This window comes from Alosa alosa, chromosome 5, assembly GCF_017589495.1.
Source record: "Alosa alosa isolate M-15738 ecotype Scorff River chromosome 5, AALO_Geno_1.1, whole genome shotgun sequence".
NCBI lineage: Eukaryota > Metazoa > Chordata > Actinopteri > Clupeiformes > Clupeidae > Alosa > Alosa alosa.
In genome coordinates, this window is record NC_063193.1 from 26,810,488 (window position 1) to 26,830,487 (window position 20,000).

The following is a 20,000-nucleotide window of genomic DNA, read 5'->3' on the forward strand; positions in this document are numbered from 1 at the left end:
TGTTTTATCTTATGGCGAGTAGCCCGAGTTAAATAATAGGCTAATATAATAATAACAATAATCAATGGTTTTCAATAGCAATAGCATACAAATGACGTAGGCCGAGGGGAAAAACAATTTGTATTCTCTCAAATAAAGCCTGATTAACCTGATGTTTCAACCTCAGCCAAATTTGTGTTGTAGTTTAACTTCGAGCAGAAGACTTGAAAGAACCCTAAAGGAATAGTATTTCCTTGTGTAGCCTATTTGACATTGTTCAATTAATATAACTGTATTTTGTGTAGGCCTACTAGACTTCTAACCAACAAGTGATCAAATACATACCTTGTAAAAAGCAGATTTGCGTATTGTAATCTTGGACCTCTGACTGAAGCGCACTGAGGAGCAAACTCGCCAGACTCTCACTCTTCAACTCGGACACCGATCTACTGCCTTCATCCAACACCACAACTGGCGAGAAATCTCCGTTGCGCAGCCGACCCAGCAACGACTTGTCAGGCACAAGCCATTCTAGGCTCACCGCCGCACTTTTGGATCTCCGTCTGAGCATTGAGTTCCAGTTAACGTTGCGAGACTCGTGAATGTGAGCCCTTGAATAGGCGAGGAAAGGTCTGCAGTCCAACACCACACAGCCGCCAGAGGTGAACAACTCCGCTGGGGTCCCAAGGATGTGCACTAGCTCACTCGCTGATATCTCCAAAAAATCGCTATTACCCATGATTGGTTTTAGTTTGTATATGTCTTTTGATTTTAAGTGTAGACTACTGAAGAATGAAGCGCGCTTGAACAACTTCTATTTGGACAAAAAGTAAAGATTCAGTACTTGAATAGAATACTGAAAATACGCCAGACGTTTCAGTGAAGATAAACACTTGAGGATTATTTCAATGTGCTTAGGCTATTTTTGACATTTCATAATTGAATTTCACTATTTAGAGTATTCAAACAGACGTCAGTTTTCTATTGTCCCTCAATGTCAACAGCTGTGATTCCACTAGAGAGGCGGGGTTGGAGGTATTTGTACTGAGAGAGCTGACACCGTCCCGCCTCATTTTTCCACATAAGGAAACTGCGTCACAGCCGGAACACCATATATGGACAAAATGCTTGCGCCGGCAGACCTAATTTGGCTTTTGACGTGAACATCCTTATTTTCCTATTGGCACGTGGTAGTGGGGGTAACCCCCGTGTTTTTTGGCAGGATGACGTGACAGGCACCCACAGGCAGCACCACAGGCAGTACACACACACATTCACACAATGTAGCATTGCAGCAAATCTAAATATGCGGGTTCATTGAAAAAGCTTTATGAATGGTATCAATAAGGGTGTTTTCCACTGCTCACAGCTAAATCCCCTAAATGTCAAGTCACTGTGTGAGAGAGAGGGAGAGCTGAAATATGAGACGACAAAGAATAGATGCAAACAAGACCTGACCGCGCAGACCATACCATCAGTAGACAAGGCAGCCAAACCACATCTAATGTTACTATTGTGTGGGCAGCAGCTGAACAGAGGCCCAACTACACACATTGCATGCAACCCCTTGCTAACTCGCTCACATGGGATATCCAAATAAACGGCTGAGTAGTAACTGCCACACAATAGGGATATCCCTGCTGCAGTCTGCAGACACAGCTTCCCCAATGGCCTCTGCCAGTGAGCCGAAGCTAAGCGGCAGCTATTGATCCCCCTCCTGCTGCTGAAATCAGTGCATTCATTAGTTCAATCAAACTGAGCCAGTGGAGTGCCCTGCTGTCAGCCACAATGTCACTCCATTTTAGCCACTATTGTCGCCTAACTAGGCCACAGAGGCATCGATTTTGCAGGGCAGTGCCTATCCTGCTCACCGCGTGCACACCGGCACGTACACACCCGCTTGACAAAGACCTCCCTGTGTTCCCAGTGCAACGGTACATTTGGAAAACAGGGCAGTTGTCATGTTGGTAGAAGCAAGTAAAAGTCACAGAGAGAGAGAGAGAGAGAGAGAGAGAGAGAGAGAGAGAGAGAGAGAGAGAGAGAGAAACATGGATAGACAGAAAGACAGAGGGATATATTGGGTCCAGAGAAAAACAGAGCTTGGAATGTGTTGGATTAGGTTAGGTATTATCCAGTGCTGTGGGGTTTGGTAATCTTAAACAGCAATCTCTAATCTGAGGTCACATTCACAAACCTCCGCTTTCCCCTACTCTCTCTCTCTCTCTCTGTTTTTTTCCATCACTGTCTCTCCTACTCCTGTGTACAGTATATCCTTGACAATTATTTATGCCTTTTTCTTCTTATTGTTCTCTCTCTCTTTCTGTCATTGTCCTGGTCCCTCAAGTAATTTGTTAATCTGATCTAAAGGTCCTCTGACAATGTGGAATGTCATAGTTTTACTTTCAAAGCGTAACCTTTTAAATATTTTTGAACCATTGCCTCATAGCACACCAGCTCTTTTTGTATAGTCACATCAATAATGAGAGGGAACTGTTTCCTCCCCAAGACCCCCGGCAATACAAGTCAGGAATAAACCATGATCTAATTCATACATGATTAATACTGTAAGCCTGCACAACAGAGGTTGTGACGGGGGCTCGACGGGCCACTGGCTGATTAGTTGAATGACAAACAGTGTTATGAAGCCATGCATAACACAACCCAAGGCACACTTGCAGACTGTTAACAGTTGATTCAAAGAGTTTTAGCTACCAGACGTCCCTTCTTTCCCCCATTTGGCTCTATATGATGTGTTTGTTTGTTGTTTCAGATTGAAACGTTGCAAACTGGTTGGAAATGAATTCACAGTGTCCCAGACTGTGGAGTTTTAAGAAAAGTGTGATGACTAGTCTGGGACTACCCAGTATTGTTTTTTTTTTTGTTTGTTTGTTTTTTTCACGAATGCGTAATCATGTGCCTCTACACCACAGTGCACTCAATGGCCTCTATCCGCCCATGGATGACACACGCACGATGGCAAAGTCAAACCGTGACCATTTCAGCCGCCCCTCACATGACCACACACAAAAAGAGAAAAAAGAAAAATCCCCTACCCTCCTACAGGAGGAAGCTCTTCCTCTCTTCCTCTCTGGCCCTTCCCACCTACTCCCCTCATCACTCCCACACACTCACCCACCTCTCTGCGTCGTCTCCCACCCGTCTCTCACCAGCCTGGATGTGGTCTGCTTATCTCTCTCTTTCTCTCTCTCTCCATTGCCCCCACACACAGCCACTCACCCACTCATTCGCCACTCACCCCCGCTTTGATTGTCAGTGTCTTTGTTCATACAATGTCACAATGATACAATGTCAAACATTTATGCAATACAACTCATTCATACACTCATACAACGTAAAAAAAGCTTCTCAGCTATTATATGCAGTTACTGTACTGTATGTATGTACAGTGTTGTATGTCTATATGTATGATTACATGTGGCTGTGTGGCACCTTGTCAGTCGTACAGTGAGTTTCACATTCTCCATTCTGCTTCTTTGTTTACAGTACTGTAGTGTGCACTTTTTTCGCTACTTACGGACACTTCTCTGGAAATGTTCATATCATGAGCAACAGTATTTCAAAATGGGGGATTACGACTGTGTCAGCTTTTCTATGTTTCAACAAAACACAGGCTCGTAAGCCAAGGACAAAGGTTATTTGAAGCACTAAGAATTAAGAATGGTGTTAACAATGGATATTTCTTGCAAGTCCTATGTTCAAGACAACACAGAGTAGATACTCATCTCACCTGTTTAGTGTGCAGTGTGCATTCATCCAGCATAGAAACTAACACAGGTAGACGGGGAAGTACAACAGCCCTTAACAAATTTCCTAAAAAGGTTAGTTGTTACAGTATAGTCAGACTGTGCTGAAAATCTAATTTCTGTAGAGGTGTCGGAAAAGTTCCAAAAGTGGATTTTTTGTCGTACTGTACCTACAGTAGAATATTAAAATGTACTCAATTAATACTCCATAAAAAGATTGCATTTCCTCAACAAGCCAACGTATCCAGCTACTCTTATATACAGCTCATAAAATTATCAGCCTCAAATTAATCTAAAGTTAGCCTTTATTTGACCTGAAACTAGTTGTTCTAGATCAGATAAGAGTTGACTCAATTTGAGTTTTCAGTATTTCATATTACAGTAATAGTCAGCTCAACCATTTGTCATGTCATATCCTGTTAAAAAACAGGTATGAAACCACATTGAATGCCATGTCATTTCAGCATTCATTCATTCATTTATTCATTCATTCAATCATTCATTCAGCATTTTAGCAATCATTTCAATAAGTACATTTACAAATTGAGTCATACATGTGGAATAGTGTCTGTCAGGTTTTCTGAGCCAAATAGTTTTATTTGTGCAAAATACTGTATTATACAATATAAATTATAAAACACAATATATACAATATACAATAATATACAATATAATATTGTTGTGTCATATGTCACATCAGGATGTCATATAACACATCAATTAATTTGCAGAGAAAATTTGCTCAACCAAGTGATGTCAAAACAGTTATGATCATTTGCTGTTTTATGATGCAGTTCATGTTAACTTAAACTGCAGTTCATGACTGATTCACATCCATACCACTGAATAGTTTTGACTTGTCCTTTGAGTTTTAGACCTTAGCCATTAAAAATCTGGGCTAGCCTCTCTCGTGATTAGCGTGTTGGTGATGCTGTTATTTTTCCTTGTCCCATCTTTATCACCTTTTTCAGTATAAATAACACTAATCTGCGCCATATTCCTTCACTTTTTCACAACCTTCACTTCTACCATTTATTTACATCTGAACCATTTGGTAGAAAAAATAAACAGTGATTGGTGGTATTACAGCCTAATAGATGTACAAAAAGCAAAATAGTTGTCAATAGTTATCTTCCGGATGTGACCATTACTTTTAAGGCATACATGTGTATGTGTAAACATGTGTATATGTGTTTATATGTGCATGTGTATATGTGTGTGTATATGCATGTGTATACGTGGGTATATGTGCATGTGTATACGTGTGTGTATGTGAATGTGTATACGTGCATGTGTATGTGAATGTGTATACGTGCATGTGTATACATGTTTGTGCACACTTACAGTTGTGTATGCCACTACAGCAGCTCATGTGACAACTGAGGTGTAGTTTGTGGTTTGGAGAAACAGGAAGTGTGCAGCAGGGTAGTTTCCTGCATAGGTGTCACTGATGCAAGGGAAAACATGCTGATGTTGCTACAGTGACCAAATATGTCAATCATCTTACATTCCACAACAAAAAAAAAATACAAACACCTATTTAGGAATTTTAAAAAGTTATAGTTATAGTATAAAGAATATATAGTTATCAAAATAAAATGTACCTACTGTACACCTTAACATACTACAGACACACAGACAGCAGATGCATTTTGAGTTAGAAACCGTTTTATGTAAAAAGGTGAAAAGTAGTGATGCTGTTTGGCACTAATATTATTATTATTTATAATAATATTAGTGTCAATATAAATAGATCAAATATTTGGATGTAATACTTTTTGTACACCCCAAAAAAGTATAAACACATCAAACTACAAGGTGTGTGCACTGACCAAAGTCCCTGTTTCCTTCTTGTGTTTTTTGTTAATGTAACTTAACATGTCCTTGTGCCACGAGATAAATGAAAACATCACAAATGTTACATGAGACACATCCGATACCATTTTTAGACTTTTCAGTGCATGAGTTTTGAAACTTTGTCGCTAAAGTCATTGTTGAGATACAATCACTCCCTCTCCCACAACTCACACGATGCTTGGGTATTGTTTTGTTGTTGCTGTTCCAAATGACGTGGGATGTTTCAGAGGAAGTACTGCATGAAGCCAGGCTGAGTGCTGTATATGACTTCAGCTGTTATAGAACCTTCTGTCCCTGCCTATGGATGAACTCTTACAGTCGAACATATATACAAGCACTGTAAGAGGTGAATATTCCAAATACAAATCAAACATCGTAAGAATGGTATTATTCTAAATACAAATCAAACATCGTAAGAATGGTATCATTCTAAATACAAATCAATCATGCGACATTCATCAGTCACCCACCAGTGGTCCATGACTGTGATTGTGACCCATGACAACTCCTACACGCAATGAGCACAGTGTGCATCAGTGAAGACCTCTCCTGGACCACCAACACTGCATCACTGGCGAAGAGAGCTCAGCGCCGCCTGTACTTCCTGCGAAAACTCAGGCGAGCAAGTGCTCCACCAGCCATCATGACCACATTCTACCGAGGCACCATTGAGAGCATCCTATCCAGCTGTATCGCTGTGTGGGGCGGAAGCTGCACTGAATACAACAGGAAAGCCCTGCAGCGCATAGTGAACACAGCTGGAAGGATCATTGGTGCTTCACTCCCCTCCCTGAAGGACATTTACACCACCCACCTCACCCGCAAGGCGACCAAAATTGTGAGTGATGCAAGTCACCCCGCTCACAATCTGTTTGATCTACTGCCCTCTGGGAAGAGGTACAGAAGCCTGCGCCCTGCACTACCAGACTCACCAACAGCTTCATACACCAAGCTGTAAGGATGCTGAACTCTCTCCCTCCTCTCCCCCCTCCACCCTCAGCTACATAACACCCTGGACATTGGACCCACAATGGCCGCCTGCACTACTCCACCTGCACACTTGAACACTTGCACAACTTGTACACTTTACAACTTGGTGTTGTTGTCCTGAAAACACAACACTTCTGCTGCTCTTACAATAACTTGCACCACTATGCCACTTTCTTTATTACTTAGGTCAAACAGTATTTTATAGTATTTTACAGTATTTGCACTAGTATTTTATTGACTGTCTATGCACAATTTCAAAAAATTTTGCTGCTCTTATTTTTCAATTATTATATGTGCCCTCTTATTCACTTATTTACTTACTTTTTTGTTTACTTGAATGTTATGTTGTCTGTGGACTTAAAATTGGTCAAATATGTCTTGTCTTCACCGTGGGATAGTGAGAAACGTAATTTCGATCTCTTTGTATGTCTGGAACATGTGAAGGAATTGACAATAAAGCTGACTTTGACTTTGTGTCCTCTGTCACAGATGTGATGTTGTTCTTGGTATTGGCCACGTAAGGCACTAGATACCTAGAGTGCCAGTGACACAAAAAAGGCCCTCTTAACAGCAGTGTGTGAATTGGATCTGCCAGGTCAGGGGCAGGTTTGGGTTTATCCACAGCTCTCCTAGCCGGCTGGCCAATGGTGACTCAACATAGAGGAGGGAATTAGACAAATTAGAGCAAAAGTAAAAATAACACTGTGGCTGTGTGTGTCTGTGTGTGTGTGTCTGTGTGTGTGTGTGTGTGTTTGGTTAAGTTAAAACCCCATGTCTGAGGATGTGAAGTTTGTAATTGTGTGTGTGTGTGGGGATGTCTGTATTTCCTGTGCCCCAGTGCTGCTCTGTGCATATTGAAATTGCACACTTCCTGTTACGAGGTCCTTCTAAAAACACGCCAGCCAAAATGACCCCTAAATTTACCCCTGCAGTTTGCTGACAGGCTCGACTGTGGTGGGCCAGCACCCTCAGGGCCACAGGATAAGACTGGAGATTTTGGTCAGCTTCTTCTGACTTGTCTGATTACTTTCCCCCCTTTTTCTGTGAAAAAAAAAACGGGATCTTTACCAAAATAAACAGTGGAGTGGTTTATCTGGTTCCCATGGTCACTGCCGGGTCGACCTCGCCTCTCGAGAGTGGATAATCCCGGATTAGCGAGTCGGCATGCGGAATATTAATTCTCGAAAAACGTTGTAATCCACGAGATTGATCTTCTCCCTCCCTCTCACACACGTGTCTGCACCAGCCCACTGTTCATTCATGAAAGCATGCCCTCACTGTTGTGTTTGTGTTGGCTTTTTCTCTCTGTCTGTCTCTATCTAATTCCTGAATGAAATGGTTCGATTTCAGAGCTTGAGACTAATTTTTTGTGCACCAAACAATGTCTGTGATGGGAGCTGCCTCAGAGGCATGACAGACACACACATACACACAAACACACACACACACACACACACACACACACACACACACACACACACACACACACACACACATTGATCAGATCATTTTGTGTAACGAGAAAAAGCACAAACCAATTATCAACCCAATCAGACCACATCTCTAACTCTGGCTACAACCCGGTTGACATTTACAACATTAAGTCAGAGGCATTCTATGGTAGAAGACTTGCACTGCTCGAAATTATGTAGCTAAACTCAGTTCAATCTACTGAATTTAAGAACAGTTCTGACACAGTGTGGCCCTTTGTGTTGTACTTATGACACTGCAAGAAAATACAACGTTGAAGAGAAGTCGTACGAGAATAACTTTATCTCCTCTCTATCTGTCTCTCACTCAATGCTATCTCTGGCGGTGTCATCATCTCACACCTCTCTTCCTCTTCCTCCTCCTCTTCCTCCCCTCCACTCCTCCTTCCGGTGACTCTGTCGCCTCAGCATCATGCGGCTGTGGGGAGAGAGAGAACAATATGACGCTGATTAAAAAGCTCACTCTCTCACCACTGCTGTAACGGCTTCTTTGAAAATAAAAAAAAAGGATATGACTAAAGGTCAAGCAACCACTGTTTTTTTTCTCTCTCTCTCTCTCTCTCTCTCTCTCTCTCAACACACATTTATACCATATTTTATTTTCCATATTTTGATCTATTACAACAGCCAGTGCTAGAAAAATGGCCCATGTATTTGTTTTTGTTTTTTGTTGTTGTTTTTTTTTTTCAGTTTAATGTTTTCCTTTTTACAGATGTTCTTATGTAACAGTGTAACAAGTACCAAGTGAGAGACACATTTTACTCAGCAGACTTAGAGTTAGACAAGGACACAGAACATCAGTGGGAGTTGAACACAAAATCACATGATTCTCATTACGCTTTCTCATTCATGATTCTCATTAACTTTATAAAGCAGGGATTGTTTTGTGGTGGAGACTGATTAAGTCTAATCTGTACCCGTCCCTTACTCGAGGCAGTGAGTTTTTATAATATTTCAAAGACTACATGTGGATAAATACTGCAAACTAATTTCTTTAATAAATTCAGTCATCATTAATCATTAAATTGATTGTTTTTCCTGGCCATACAGGTTCGCTACAGTAAAAACCTTTTTGAAAAATAGAATACATTTATTAATACATGACACTTCTGTGGTATTCAGAGTTGCTGAAACTGTATATTTAAGCTGTGGGTTAGGGGTGTGGGGGAGGATAATGTGTATAAAAAATTTTTATATATATATTTTTTTTTATTCCAAGGGATAAAATGAAACTGGAGGTAGTGAAAACAAAACCCCACAATGAAGCTCTTCTTAATCCGAGTGAGTGCTTTGGTTTTGACATAAACTGAAGTGCTAAGCAGTATTTGATGCAAAATAAGTATTTAGTCAATGCGTTTAGCATAAGTACACTACTGGGACATTCTCTTGGAGTTTGTCTACAACACATTCATTATTAATGTATCTTCTGGGGAAAGTGTCTGTGTGCTCAGCATAGATTTGGAAGACTCCGAGTCTCGAGCAGATGCAGGAGCTGAAGGAGCTTGACTCTTCTCTTGTTAGCCTGCTGGGCTGGTTTGAGTAATGCCAACATTCATATGAACACAGGTCTGGCACAGAAAATAATCAAACTTGGACCCTGCCCAATCAGTCTATGTGAAATAAAAAAAAAAAAACACCCATGTGACGGAGCACAGAAAGGTTGGTTCTAGCTTTTGATACTGTGGCCACATTTGCCTACTTAAAAGAAATACTTGCATGTGGAACGACACCTACAGTACATGTAGACATTCTTGCATACCAAAAAAACAAAGGACCGGTCAGTTCATTCATTCCAGAGGGAGAAAGCGGAGTAGTAATGGTCAGTCTCGTGCATGTGCGCTTCTTAATGCACAGCCACTTATCATGTCACGGGCCATGCAGTAGCCAATAGACCCTTTCAACAATAAAAACAAAAACAATGCTTGAACATTCTATTTGGGCCCCAATCTACTTCCTCTGCATTAAGATAACATATGGAATGTTAAAACGGAAGCCTTGTGGGGCCAACTATGATGCTGATAATGGAACTCTCTTGAAAGGGTCTATTAACGTTTTTCATGTGACGTATTCTAGGTTCTATAGCTTTGTTTACATCCAGCTGGTAGGCAAGGGACAAGTTGAACCCATTGAACATCGTTGTCTGCAGCTGCCTCTCAGTAGGCTACATCTCTGTATTTCAGCAATGTCAACATTTCAGGCATCAATAAAGGTGATGATGAAACGTTATCCCATTGTTCAATATTTGATAGCCTGTCACAGGAGCGTTGTTTTCGCTAAAATCGCCCTGATTTGTTGCATTGATCTGTATCGATAGCGTTATGGGAGAACCTGCATGTAGCCTAATGGTAGCCTAACTTTTTTTCTCTGTTCAAAACTCGGTTTACCACGAAGACAATAGCCTTTCTTAGAAGCTGTGAAATTTGACCAGAAAGGAACATGTCTTCCTTCTGAAAGCTGACACAAAATCAAACAATATTTGATCATTTAACTTCAACTGAACAGCGACAGGTCTTGGTAGGCAGTAGACTCAGCAGACGTTAAAACGGTAGCCTACTGTTATAGCCAGAGTCAGTCAGCATCATGGAACATTAATGGCGTTAGTCATGAATCCTGTAACATATTATATCATATAACAGCGATGGTTTATTGAAGGCGATCTGCATGGATATATAACCACCCAGAAAAACTCAGAATGTGAGTGATAAAGTTCATTAATTGTATGAAACTTTGTTAGTTATCCATTGCAGCATCGCCTATATTAGGCTGATATGCTAGCTCAGCCTTTAAATATGTTGTTATTTTGGTCATGTGGACTTGATTAAACGGATAAAGATAATTCATAAACTGCTTATTTCTTACATGACTGAAGCAGTAGCCTAGGTTCAACAGTGGTGTTTGAGGTTGCTGTGTTAAGTTGTTGTGTGTGATCGCTAAACCATTAGGATCAAATCAGTTTATTTTGACATATGGGAGTTAGCCTGACTTGTAACGTTAGCCTATAGCACATAAGCCTATTCTGTTTTCATTTATTAGCATTTGTTGTGATTATATAATCAAATGACACTCATGATAACTTGAAATAGAAGGACAGAAGATAGGTGATTGATGTCCACAAGCACGAATTTCACGAGACAAATTAGAACAAACTGTTCCGGTAAAAATAATCTTGCCATGTTTAAAATGCTGCACTTTTTCCCTTCATAGCCTATCTCTGGCTATTCATTTTTGGATGACTGTAGATAGTAGTATTTTAGCCTACGTCTTCGTAGACAGTAGGCTACACCATTAGGCTATCTTGAGAATAAAAGACTTCACAGCTGCTAACGATCATCCTCCACAACCATGAGGATAGGTAGGCGTCGGAACGGTCGTTCGTCGCCTTTTTGCTTCTTATTGTAAAACCAACTGTTAGGGCCTACACACGTGTTCGGCATCCCGGTCAATATTTGATATTAAAATTTCAATTTTGAAGCTATTTGTAACTATGTGTAGCCTATGCAACCGACTGTTGTAGGCTTGCCTACCACTCTCTGCAGTGCCTTGCCTACCATTCTTGCCTACCACTCTAGTTGTAAACAAACGGTCACATGACATTATGACGTAGGTGCAAAACCTTAATAGTCAGTCTTCTGGGCGCTTCTTAATGCACAGCCACTTCTCATGTCACGGACCGCGCAGTAGCCAGCCTGGTTAGTATGCAGAGCAGACACGCGGCCAATGCTTGTAGTGTGCGCTGCACTGACGTCATTCAGACACGATCAGCCATTAGATGTGATCTCTAAATCACGCTGCTTTGGGAGGTAGGGTGTAGGGGTATAGCTAGACGCAACGGTGTGTGTATGACGACACAGGTAGGATTATATGGGAGTATTTTTCAGTGGTTATCATCATTTATTATTATTCTAACTGCTACAGTGTGCCACAGGGATACATGGTATCCGTGGGATATGTGGGACATGAGACATGTCTTACCATGTTATTGTTATTATATTATTGATTGAATGGACATTATTGATTATTGTTTATTACTGCTATTTTTTTATTTTCCCTCATTTCCATAGTTTATTTCATTAGGCTATTGATTTAATTGACATTGTTGTTTATTATTGCTATTCTCCTTACAGTCTGACCAACATCTTAATTTGTTCCCTGTTAAATTTAAGTATTATACAGTATTGTTTTGTATTTGTACTGTATGTCGCTTTGGACAAAAGCGTAACCATAGCCATAAGCATAACCATATGTGGTATCCTTATTATGCTACAGTATATACATTTACGTGTTTATCCAAAGCGACTTACAGCAATAAGCAATATAAGGAAATGTTCAATCCATGTTCATCTGCAAGTTCATTTAGGTTTACAAATCACTCTGCACATCAAGCTCACATCAAGCTCGTGTGTGGTGAGGGTCCTGGTACAGAATCCCGAATGCCGAGTGTCACCCAGATGGGTGCTACACATGATGCCTGAGGTGAGGTTTGCCCCCTTCACTGTAAAGAGCTTTGGGTGCATAAATGAAGTGCTATATAAATGTTCTGTGTTATTGTTGCTGTCCACAGTTCAAAACAACGTTAAAGGAGAATTCCGGTGTGATATTGACCTAAAGTGTATTGAAACATGATACCGAGTGTGTCTCATAGCCCATCTCGACTTGTCCCCTGCACTCCAAAATCTGGCGCTAGTTAGCCGATGCTACCAACAGCTTTTTCAGTAGTGGTGCTTCGGCATCGGGCTAGCCATGCAAATAAATCACTGTTTTACACCCATTTACGAGGCTCAATGCATCTCCACACTTCATTGGTAGACTTCCGAGGGCCCTGACATTTAAAACGAGACATTGAGAACTTTGAAAAAGCACTGGTAGTTTACTTACAAGGCGATTTATACAGACAGTATCTTCCGAAGTTTAGCGTTTGCAGCCATCTTGAATTTAGTCCACGATAAATCCGAAAGCAGCGGTAAGAATGAACAGGTATGATAAGGGATCAGATTCAAAAAAAAAATAATTCGGTGGAAATGCATGGATTCCAGTTGCTGCTACTGGAAGAAACTGGAATCCATGCATTTCCACTGAATTATTTTTGGAATCTGATCCCTTATCATACCTGTTCATTCTTACTCGTTGCTCGACTTATCGTGACTAAATTCAAGATGGCTGAAGCCATCAAGATACATTGAGCCTCGTAAATGGGTGTAAAACAGTGATTTATTTGCATGGCTAGCCCGATGCCGAAGCACCACTATTGACAAAGCTGTTGGTAGCATCGGCTAACTAGCGCCAGATTTTGGAGTGCAGGGGACAAGCCGAGATGGGCTATGAGACATACGTTCACACTCGGTATCATGTTTCAATACACTTTAGGTCAATATCACACCGGAATTCTCCTTTAAGACTGACAGGGACCACAAACAAAGATGACTGACCATTGTCCACTGATTTGCCCAGTGGTGAGAACCTTCACCACCCCCATCAGGACTCCGGCTGTAAGTGCAAGTGTCTCCTTTCAATGCAACATGCTCAGTTGATTGGAGAGATGCAGTCATAACACACGCATGAAGAAGCCCGCTTTGCAACAAAGGATCTGTGCAGGACTGTGTGCGGATCTGTGGTGGGATTAGACTTGTAAAGGCTCTTCTGAGGCTCAGATGAGAAGTATTGCTGGACACAGCAAAGGGTCTGGCCATGGCAATCAGAAAGAGTGACAAAAATGGGACAAACATCTTTACAGAAATTATGATGTGTACAGCAATGTATGTGACACCCAAGATAACACAATTTTGTTTTGCCTGGACAATAAATTTGCCTTATAGGGAACTGGGTGTGGCCAGTTCTGAAGGTTTCTGATTGTGGTATAAAAAAACCTATCTTTATGCATCTAAATGGATAATGTCTTCTCTCTCCATGTTGTCTGTAAACATGGCCATGTCGTTGGTCACTGCCCCCTCAGGGCCATGTGGGTTAGTGGATGGATAAATAGTATTATCATCATGGCCGCTGTGCCTGCTTAATAGAAACTCCGGTCTAACAAAAACCAAAGGGTCTCTTCCTACTCAAGTCTATCAAAGGTTTATACTTATTCTTACTACTGTAGGGTCTATACTTACTCGAAACTGAAGCAATTGATGTGTGTTGTGTTGGTCCCAGACTATCAGGAGTTTCCCTTTAACCAAGTTTCTAAAATCATTTTTTCAGCTCTAGGGATAAATGATATATTTTCACTAGCCTGTCACCAGACCATTCTCAAATCTGGTTGTGAACAGCACTGCTAACTGTACTCCTCTGTCCGTCGGTCATGATATAAAACCTGCCCTATGCCAGACAAGTGGTCATGATTGGTTCTAGGTTTTTGGTCATTTCGGAAATCGGCTTCAATGGGAAAAGCATCCGGACTGACCTGCAAAACAAATTTGCAAACAGGTTCGTCTAGGTTCACCCAGGCTGTCTTTTCACAGTGTTGTGTCAAATAGGTGCCTCATTACAGAGGTAGGTCCTGAATAGTTTGATGTGATGCACATGGGTATCTCTGTGTTCTATGTCTTTAAAAAGTGTATTTACAAAGATATGAATATGCCCTAAGAGCCCAGACAGGGTAAGCCGAGGTTGTGCCCCAGACAAAATACTCTTCCTGGAATCGCTTGTTGGCTATGAATGCAGAGCCTTCTGTCCACCCACTCATATACTTTTTGGGCTGTGACTAATGCGCTTCTGGGTCCAGGGGGGTATTCCATCAACCTCGCTAATGAAGGCGGCACTTAAGAGAAATAGCCTGGCTTAAACTAGCGTAGACTTTCACTTGGGGCTGAAGCCGTTCCATTAACTTAAGTTAGCGGAATCTTGGCCGCGTTTATTCAAGCGAGGTATAGTTCAGCTTCATCTCTGCTCGTGCACGAGGTAGAACAGTAGACCAAAACAGTAGATTGACGAAAAGAGGATATATGTCGTAAAATTAAGACAATACTAGACGATTTCTGTTCGATTTGGCAAGCGCCATCTACAGGATTTTCATTTTCAGGTCATTTTCAGGTGTAGGTGGTCATAAAATAAATTATTATCAACATAATAGCCTATTGTCTCCTATAAGTCCCAACGTGTTTGAAATATAATTATCTGAAATTTAATGGCTTACAATTTGTCATTTTTGCCTAGTATTTAATCTGTGTAGCACACAGTTGATTTGACATTCATGAACAATCGTTGACACATGAAGCAGTTTTAATTATTAGCTGCCTATATAGGCCTACAGGCTACAGAATTATCATTTGGCTTGCATCAGATATAATATAGCCCACTGGCAAAGCATATTACTGTCACTGAACAGCCTACCAAATGTGCATGACCCTTTATCAACAGTAGACATATGTCTTTCATAAGACATAAGAGTAGCCTATAACTAAAAATGCAATTATCAAGGTGATAAGCTATGTAGCCTTAATACTTCGTTTGGGAAGCGAACCTGTGAACACGCAAGAATGTAAATGCTTTGGTATGCCGTCTCTCTGCACGTTAACCCATAGACAGTAAAAGAAAGGTTACACCACCACTGTCCACTGTCAGAAAAAAACATTTCTAGGCCTACTTCTATTTTTGAAGTTGTAGGCTACAGGTGACGAAAGCACAGGTTGACGGAACCATCTTTTTGGAGTCGTTTTCCGACTGATTGTTTTTTTTTGCAACACAGCTTAATTTAGCTTGAAAGTTAACCTGCTACGGAGCAGGTTAGTTCTGTGGCATAAATTCCCATAGTTACCAAGCTGGGATTCATGTTAACCTCATTAATGGAAAGGAATTCTCACTAAAATTAGCAAGACTTATCGAAATAAGCCAGGTTTGGCTTTTAGCAAGGTTGATGGAATACCCTCCAGGTGGATATTTCCATCTGACGCCAAATTGGCTTGAATTAAAGTGTCTTTTCTGTGTTGTGTTTACTGATCCATCCCAGTGTCTTTGTATTAATTTCTCTGAAGTGCCTCTCCAGACGTGTGTTCTGGCTGACCTACAAATTAAACCGAAAACCTACAACAACAACAAAAACATTCCCACCCTGTTTACTTATTATGAATTTCCACAAGAATTCTTCATAGTCAAGACTCATTAATATCTTTTCTCTATTTCTCTAGTATGCCTCGAGAGCCTTGGCCTCGGGATGAGTAGTGAGGGTTTTATAGCATCACATATTTCACTTGCAGGGCTGTGTGTCCAGCCAGCAGCAGCCACAGCCAGAGTATAAGCAGCAGGACCGGGTGGAAAAACCTGAAGAGCTCTTCTGAGAAACGACTGCTTTCCAGAGAACTGTTGGCTGCTCAGTAAATCGCAAGCATAGCGCAGTGTAGTCCCACACTGCTTGTGCCGTCTCTGTCACACCACCACCCACACACGTGACACACACACCATCCCCTTTACATTTGCCTGATTGCTTTGAACGTACACTGGCTTGCGGCTGCGGCAGGTATTAAATTACCTCTGCTTCTTCATTTCCCTCACTGACACCATCTGTTTTGCCTATTTCTCTTTCTCTTTCTTACAGTATACCACCATTATTATACTTACTGAGCAAAAATCTGAAGAGAACTAGTGACAACTGGATGTGAAGTCAGCTCTGGCTGACTCTCTCCATCTCCATCTCTCTCTCTCTCTCTCTCTCTCTCTCTCTCTCTCTCTCTTTCTATCTCTCTTTCTTTCTCTCTCTCTCTCTGTCCATGGAGATAGTGTAGCCTACCTGTTTCTGTTTTAGTTACTGTAGGTCATAGTTTAGTTACAGTTTAAATATACTGAAGATGCCTTTATTCAAAATTATAAAGAAAATATGCCTTCAAAGAAATATTGACAAGTTAGTCATTATTTATAACTAATATTAAAAATAATAATTTTAGCACAATTATTCACAACGTGCAACTGTAACAACATGGTTTGGTCAAAAAGACAATTAATGCAATTACTACACCACCACAACAACAACAACAACATAACATCTATGTATCTGTCTGTTTTTTTTTTGTTTCACCTGAGGGCGATGAGCAGTGTGAGGCTAGCGGCCAGGCTGAGGGCGGAGAGGAGACCCAGGATGATGAGGAGTGTGTCTGGGTACAGCATCACGCCATCACGACGCTTCGGCACCGAGGGAAGGGTCATGATCGGCCGAGGGGTGGTCAGGGGAAGTGTGGACACTGAGAGAGAGAGGGAGAGAGAGATGAAGAGGGAGGAAAGGAGTGAGGGAGAGAGAGATGAAGAGGGAGGAAGGGAGAAAAGAGAGAGGGGGAAAAGAGAATGAAAGAGAGAGAAAGAAAGAGAGATAATGTCTGGAAATGGAGGATGAAGATGGACATTTGCATTGAGTGAGAATGGCGCAGAATCCTACAAACAACACTCCAAATAAAAACACCGGATGCAAGGATAGCATAAGGATAACAGTCTAACATGCATCTAACACCCGCTCCCAGAAATAGCTACACCCGCCATTTAAAACAACCAATGCCAAGGAGAAGAATAATGGGACGGCTGAGTGAGCCAGGCATGATGGACACCCAGGCTGTAACATACATGTTCTGGGAAAATACAGAAACAGACGCTTTGGGAATTACCAAGCGGAATAAACACAGCTATCAACTGTGTGACTGTACACAGAGAACCTGCACGGTCTTTGCTACGCCTGACTCCACCACAGTCTCATGCTGCTTTCGAGATGTCTCGTAAATGTCTCGTAAATCCGCCGCCCGAGTTGGAAAGTGTAAATTACCCAGCTTTCTTGCGGCATTTTGGGCAGGCACGTCCACTTTACCTCGGAGTACTTGAGGGTACCCGAGGTGGGCATCTGATTTACAACAAACATGGCTGCGCCCATAGTTGAGATGAGATGGCATGTATTTTTTTTGCATATATACTGTGTTGGTCATGTTATAGTTGATGTAATGCTCTTACACACTAGATTACATTGCTGCTTCAATCCGGTCACCAATTCATGCATTGCACGGTCTTGCTGTGCCTGCAATACAATGTAACAATTTGTTTTCCAGCCGTTTAGCTAGAGGCTACATGTAGCATAAAACAATAACAATGAATAGCCTCCTGCTAATGCTGCTCGTGGCTCGAGATGGCATTCCTAAAGCCAGTCAATAGGCGTGTTCGACTTGAGGCAGATCTGACTTGGGGGGTATTTCATCAACCTCGCTAAAGGCCAAACCTGGCTTATTTCGATAAGTCTTGCTAATTTTAGTGAGAAGTCCGTTCCATTAATGAGGTTAACGTGAATCCCAGCTTGGTAAACCATGGGAATTTATGCCACAGAACTAACCTGCTCCGTAGCAGGTTAACTTTCAAGCTAAATTAAGCTGTGTTGCAAAAAAAAAACCAATCAGTCGGAAAACGAAGTCCAAAAGATGGTTCCGATCAACCTGTGCTCGTCACCTGTAGCCTACAACTTCAAAAATAGAAGTAGGCCTATAGAAATGTTTTTTTTTTCGACAGTGCACCAAGCATGGATTTACACATTCACTACCTCCAAAGAATGTATGAAGATTATACGATTAAACATGTTTTAACTTCACATGTGGTTCTAGGAATCGTGCTACTCTGTGTCACTTACGTTCGGTGGTGGTGTAACATGCAGCGAGACGGTATAGGAAAGGAATTACATTCTTGCGTGTTCGCAGGTTCGCTTCTCATACGAAGTATTAAGGCTACATTGTTTATCACCTTGATAATGGCATTTTTAGATATAATCTTTGATGAAAGACATATGTCTACTGCTGATAAAGGGTCATGCACATTTGGTAGGCTGTTCAGTGACATCTGATGCAAGCCAAAGGATAATTATTCTGTAGCCTAGGCAGCTTAATAATTAAAACTGCTTCATGTGTCGGCGATTGTTCATGAATGTCAAATCAACTGTGTGCCACACAGATCAAAAAACTAGGCATAAATTGAATTGAAAGCCATTGCATTTCAGATAATTTTATTTCAAACACTTTGGGACTTATGGGAGACAATAGGCTATTATGTTGATACTAATTTATTTTGTGACCACCTACACCTAGACAATAATTTGGAGTGAACTCTTTTAATATAAGAACGTAGGCTATAGATAGTTTTGAATATATGGCAAAGTTGTTTTTGAGTTTATACTATTTATTCATTCCTTTCGTTTTGTTCAAGCATAGACTGTAGGCTATAGTCTATGTGTTCAAGAGTGAAGCCAATCAAACTCGCAATTGATTTCAAACCATTAGCATTGTTGTTTTAAATGTCTGCTTTGATTATTCTCCAATTTCTGTAGGCAATCAATTTTTTTCTCTCGATGTTAAATTTGATGACTTTCGATGAAAATCCTGTAGATGGCGCTTGCCTATCGAACAGAAATCATCTAATATTGTCTTAATTTTACGACATATATCGTCTTTTCGTCAATCTACTGTTTTGGTCTACTTTTCTACCTCGTGCACGAGCAGAGATGAAGCTGAACTAAACCTCGCTTGAATAAACGAGGCCAAGATGCCGCTAACTTGAGTTAATGGAACGGCTTCAGCCCCAAGTGAAAGTCTACGCTAGTTCAAGCCAGGCTATTTTTGTTAAGCGCCGCCTTCATTAGCGAGGTTGATGGAATACCCCCTTGGTCTGGCTTTCTACGTAAACGTGATCTTCAGAGGCTAGCTGGGAGGAGCTACAACAGAGGGCAGCTCATCCCGGACAGACAGGCTACAGTCTGCCTGACGTGACTCGCGGGAGACATCGCGGGAGAAATCACAGAATTTTGTTTGCAATAAATACAGCAGAACTTTCATGCAACTTTTCCAACTTTCAAAATGAGCATGATGACTGACGAAATAAATTCTTATGATGTAGTTTAAATAAACCACTGTTGTCATACAGTTAACAGGCCTGCATTGTAGCACATAGGGTAGAGTGGAGGAAAACGCCCCTTGGG

At 41.2% G+C, this 20,000-nt stretch overlaps 2 protein-coding genes across 7 annotated transcripts in view; both read right to left on the minus strand.

Annotated features, from left to right (window-relative positions):
- dusp2 (dual specificity phosphatase 2) overlaps positions 1–973 on the minus strand; it is a 3,977-nt gene extending 3,004 nt beyond the window's left edge. Inside the window, exon 1 of the mRNA XM_048242479.1 lies at positions 325–973. Coding sequence (XP_048098436.1) covers positions 325–718 — 394 coding nt within the window. The 5' untranslated portion in view covers positions 719–973. The remainder of the gene's footprint in view (positions 1–324) is intronic.
- Positions 974–7,405: 6,432 nt separating this feature from the next.
- Positions 7,406–20,000, minus strand: part of LOC125295225 (izumo sperm-egg fusion protein 1) — a 25,075-nt gene continuing 12,480 nt past the window's right edge. For 2 of the 6 annotated variants that reach the window (XM_048244474.1, XM_048244473.1), the window contains 3 exons: positions 17,085–17,247; positions 13,507–13,759; positions 7,406–8,498 (listed from right to left, as the gene is read on the minus strand). In XM_048244474.1, coding sequence (XP_048100431.1) covers positions 8,412–8,498; positions 13,507–13,759; positions 17,085–17,247 — 503 coding nt within the window. In that variant the 3' untranslated portion in view covers positions 7,406–8,411. The other 4 variants (XR_007193648.1, XR_007193649.1, XM_048244476.1 and 1 more) reach the window with 4 other exon arrangements.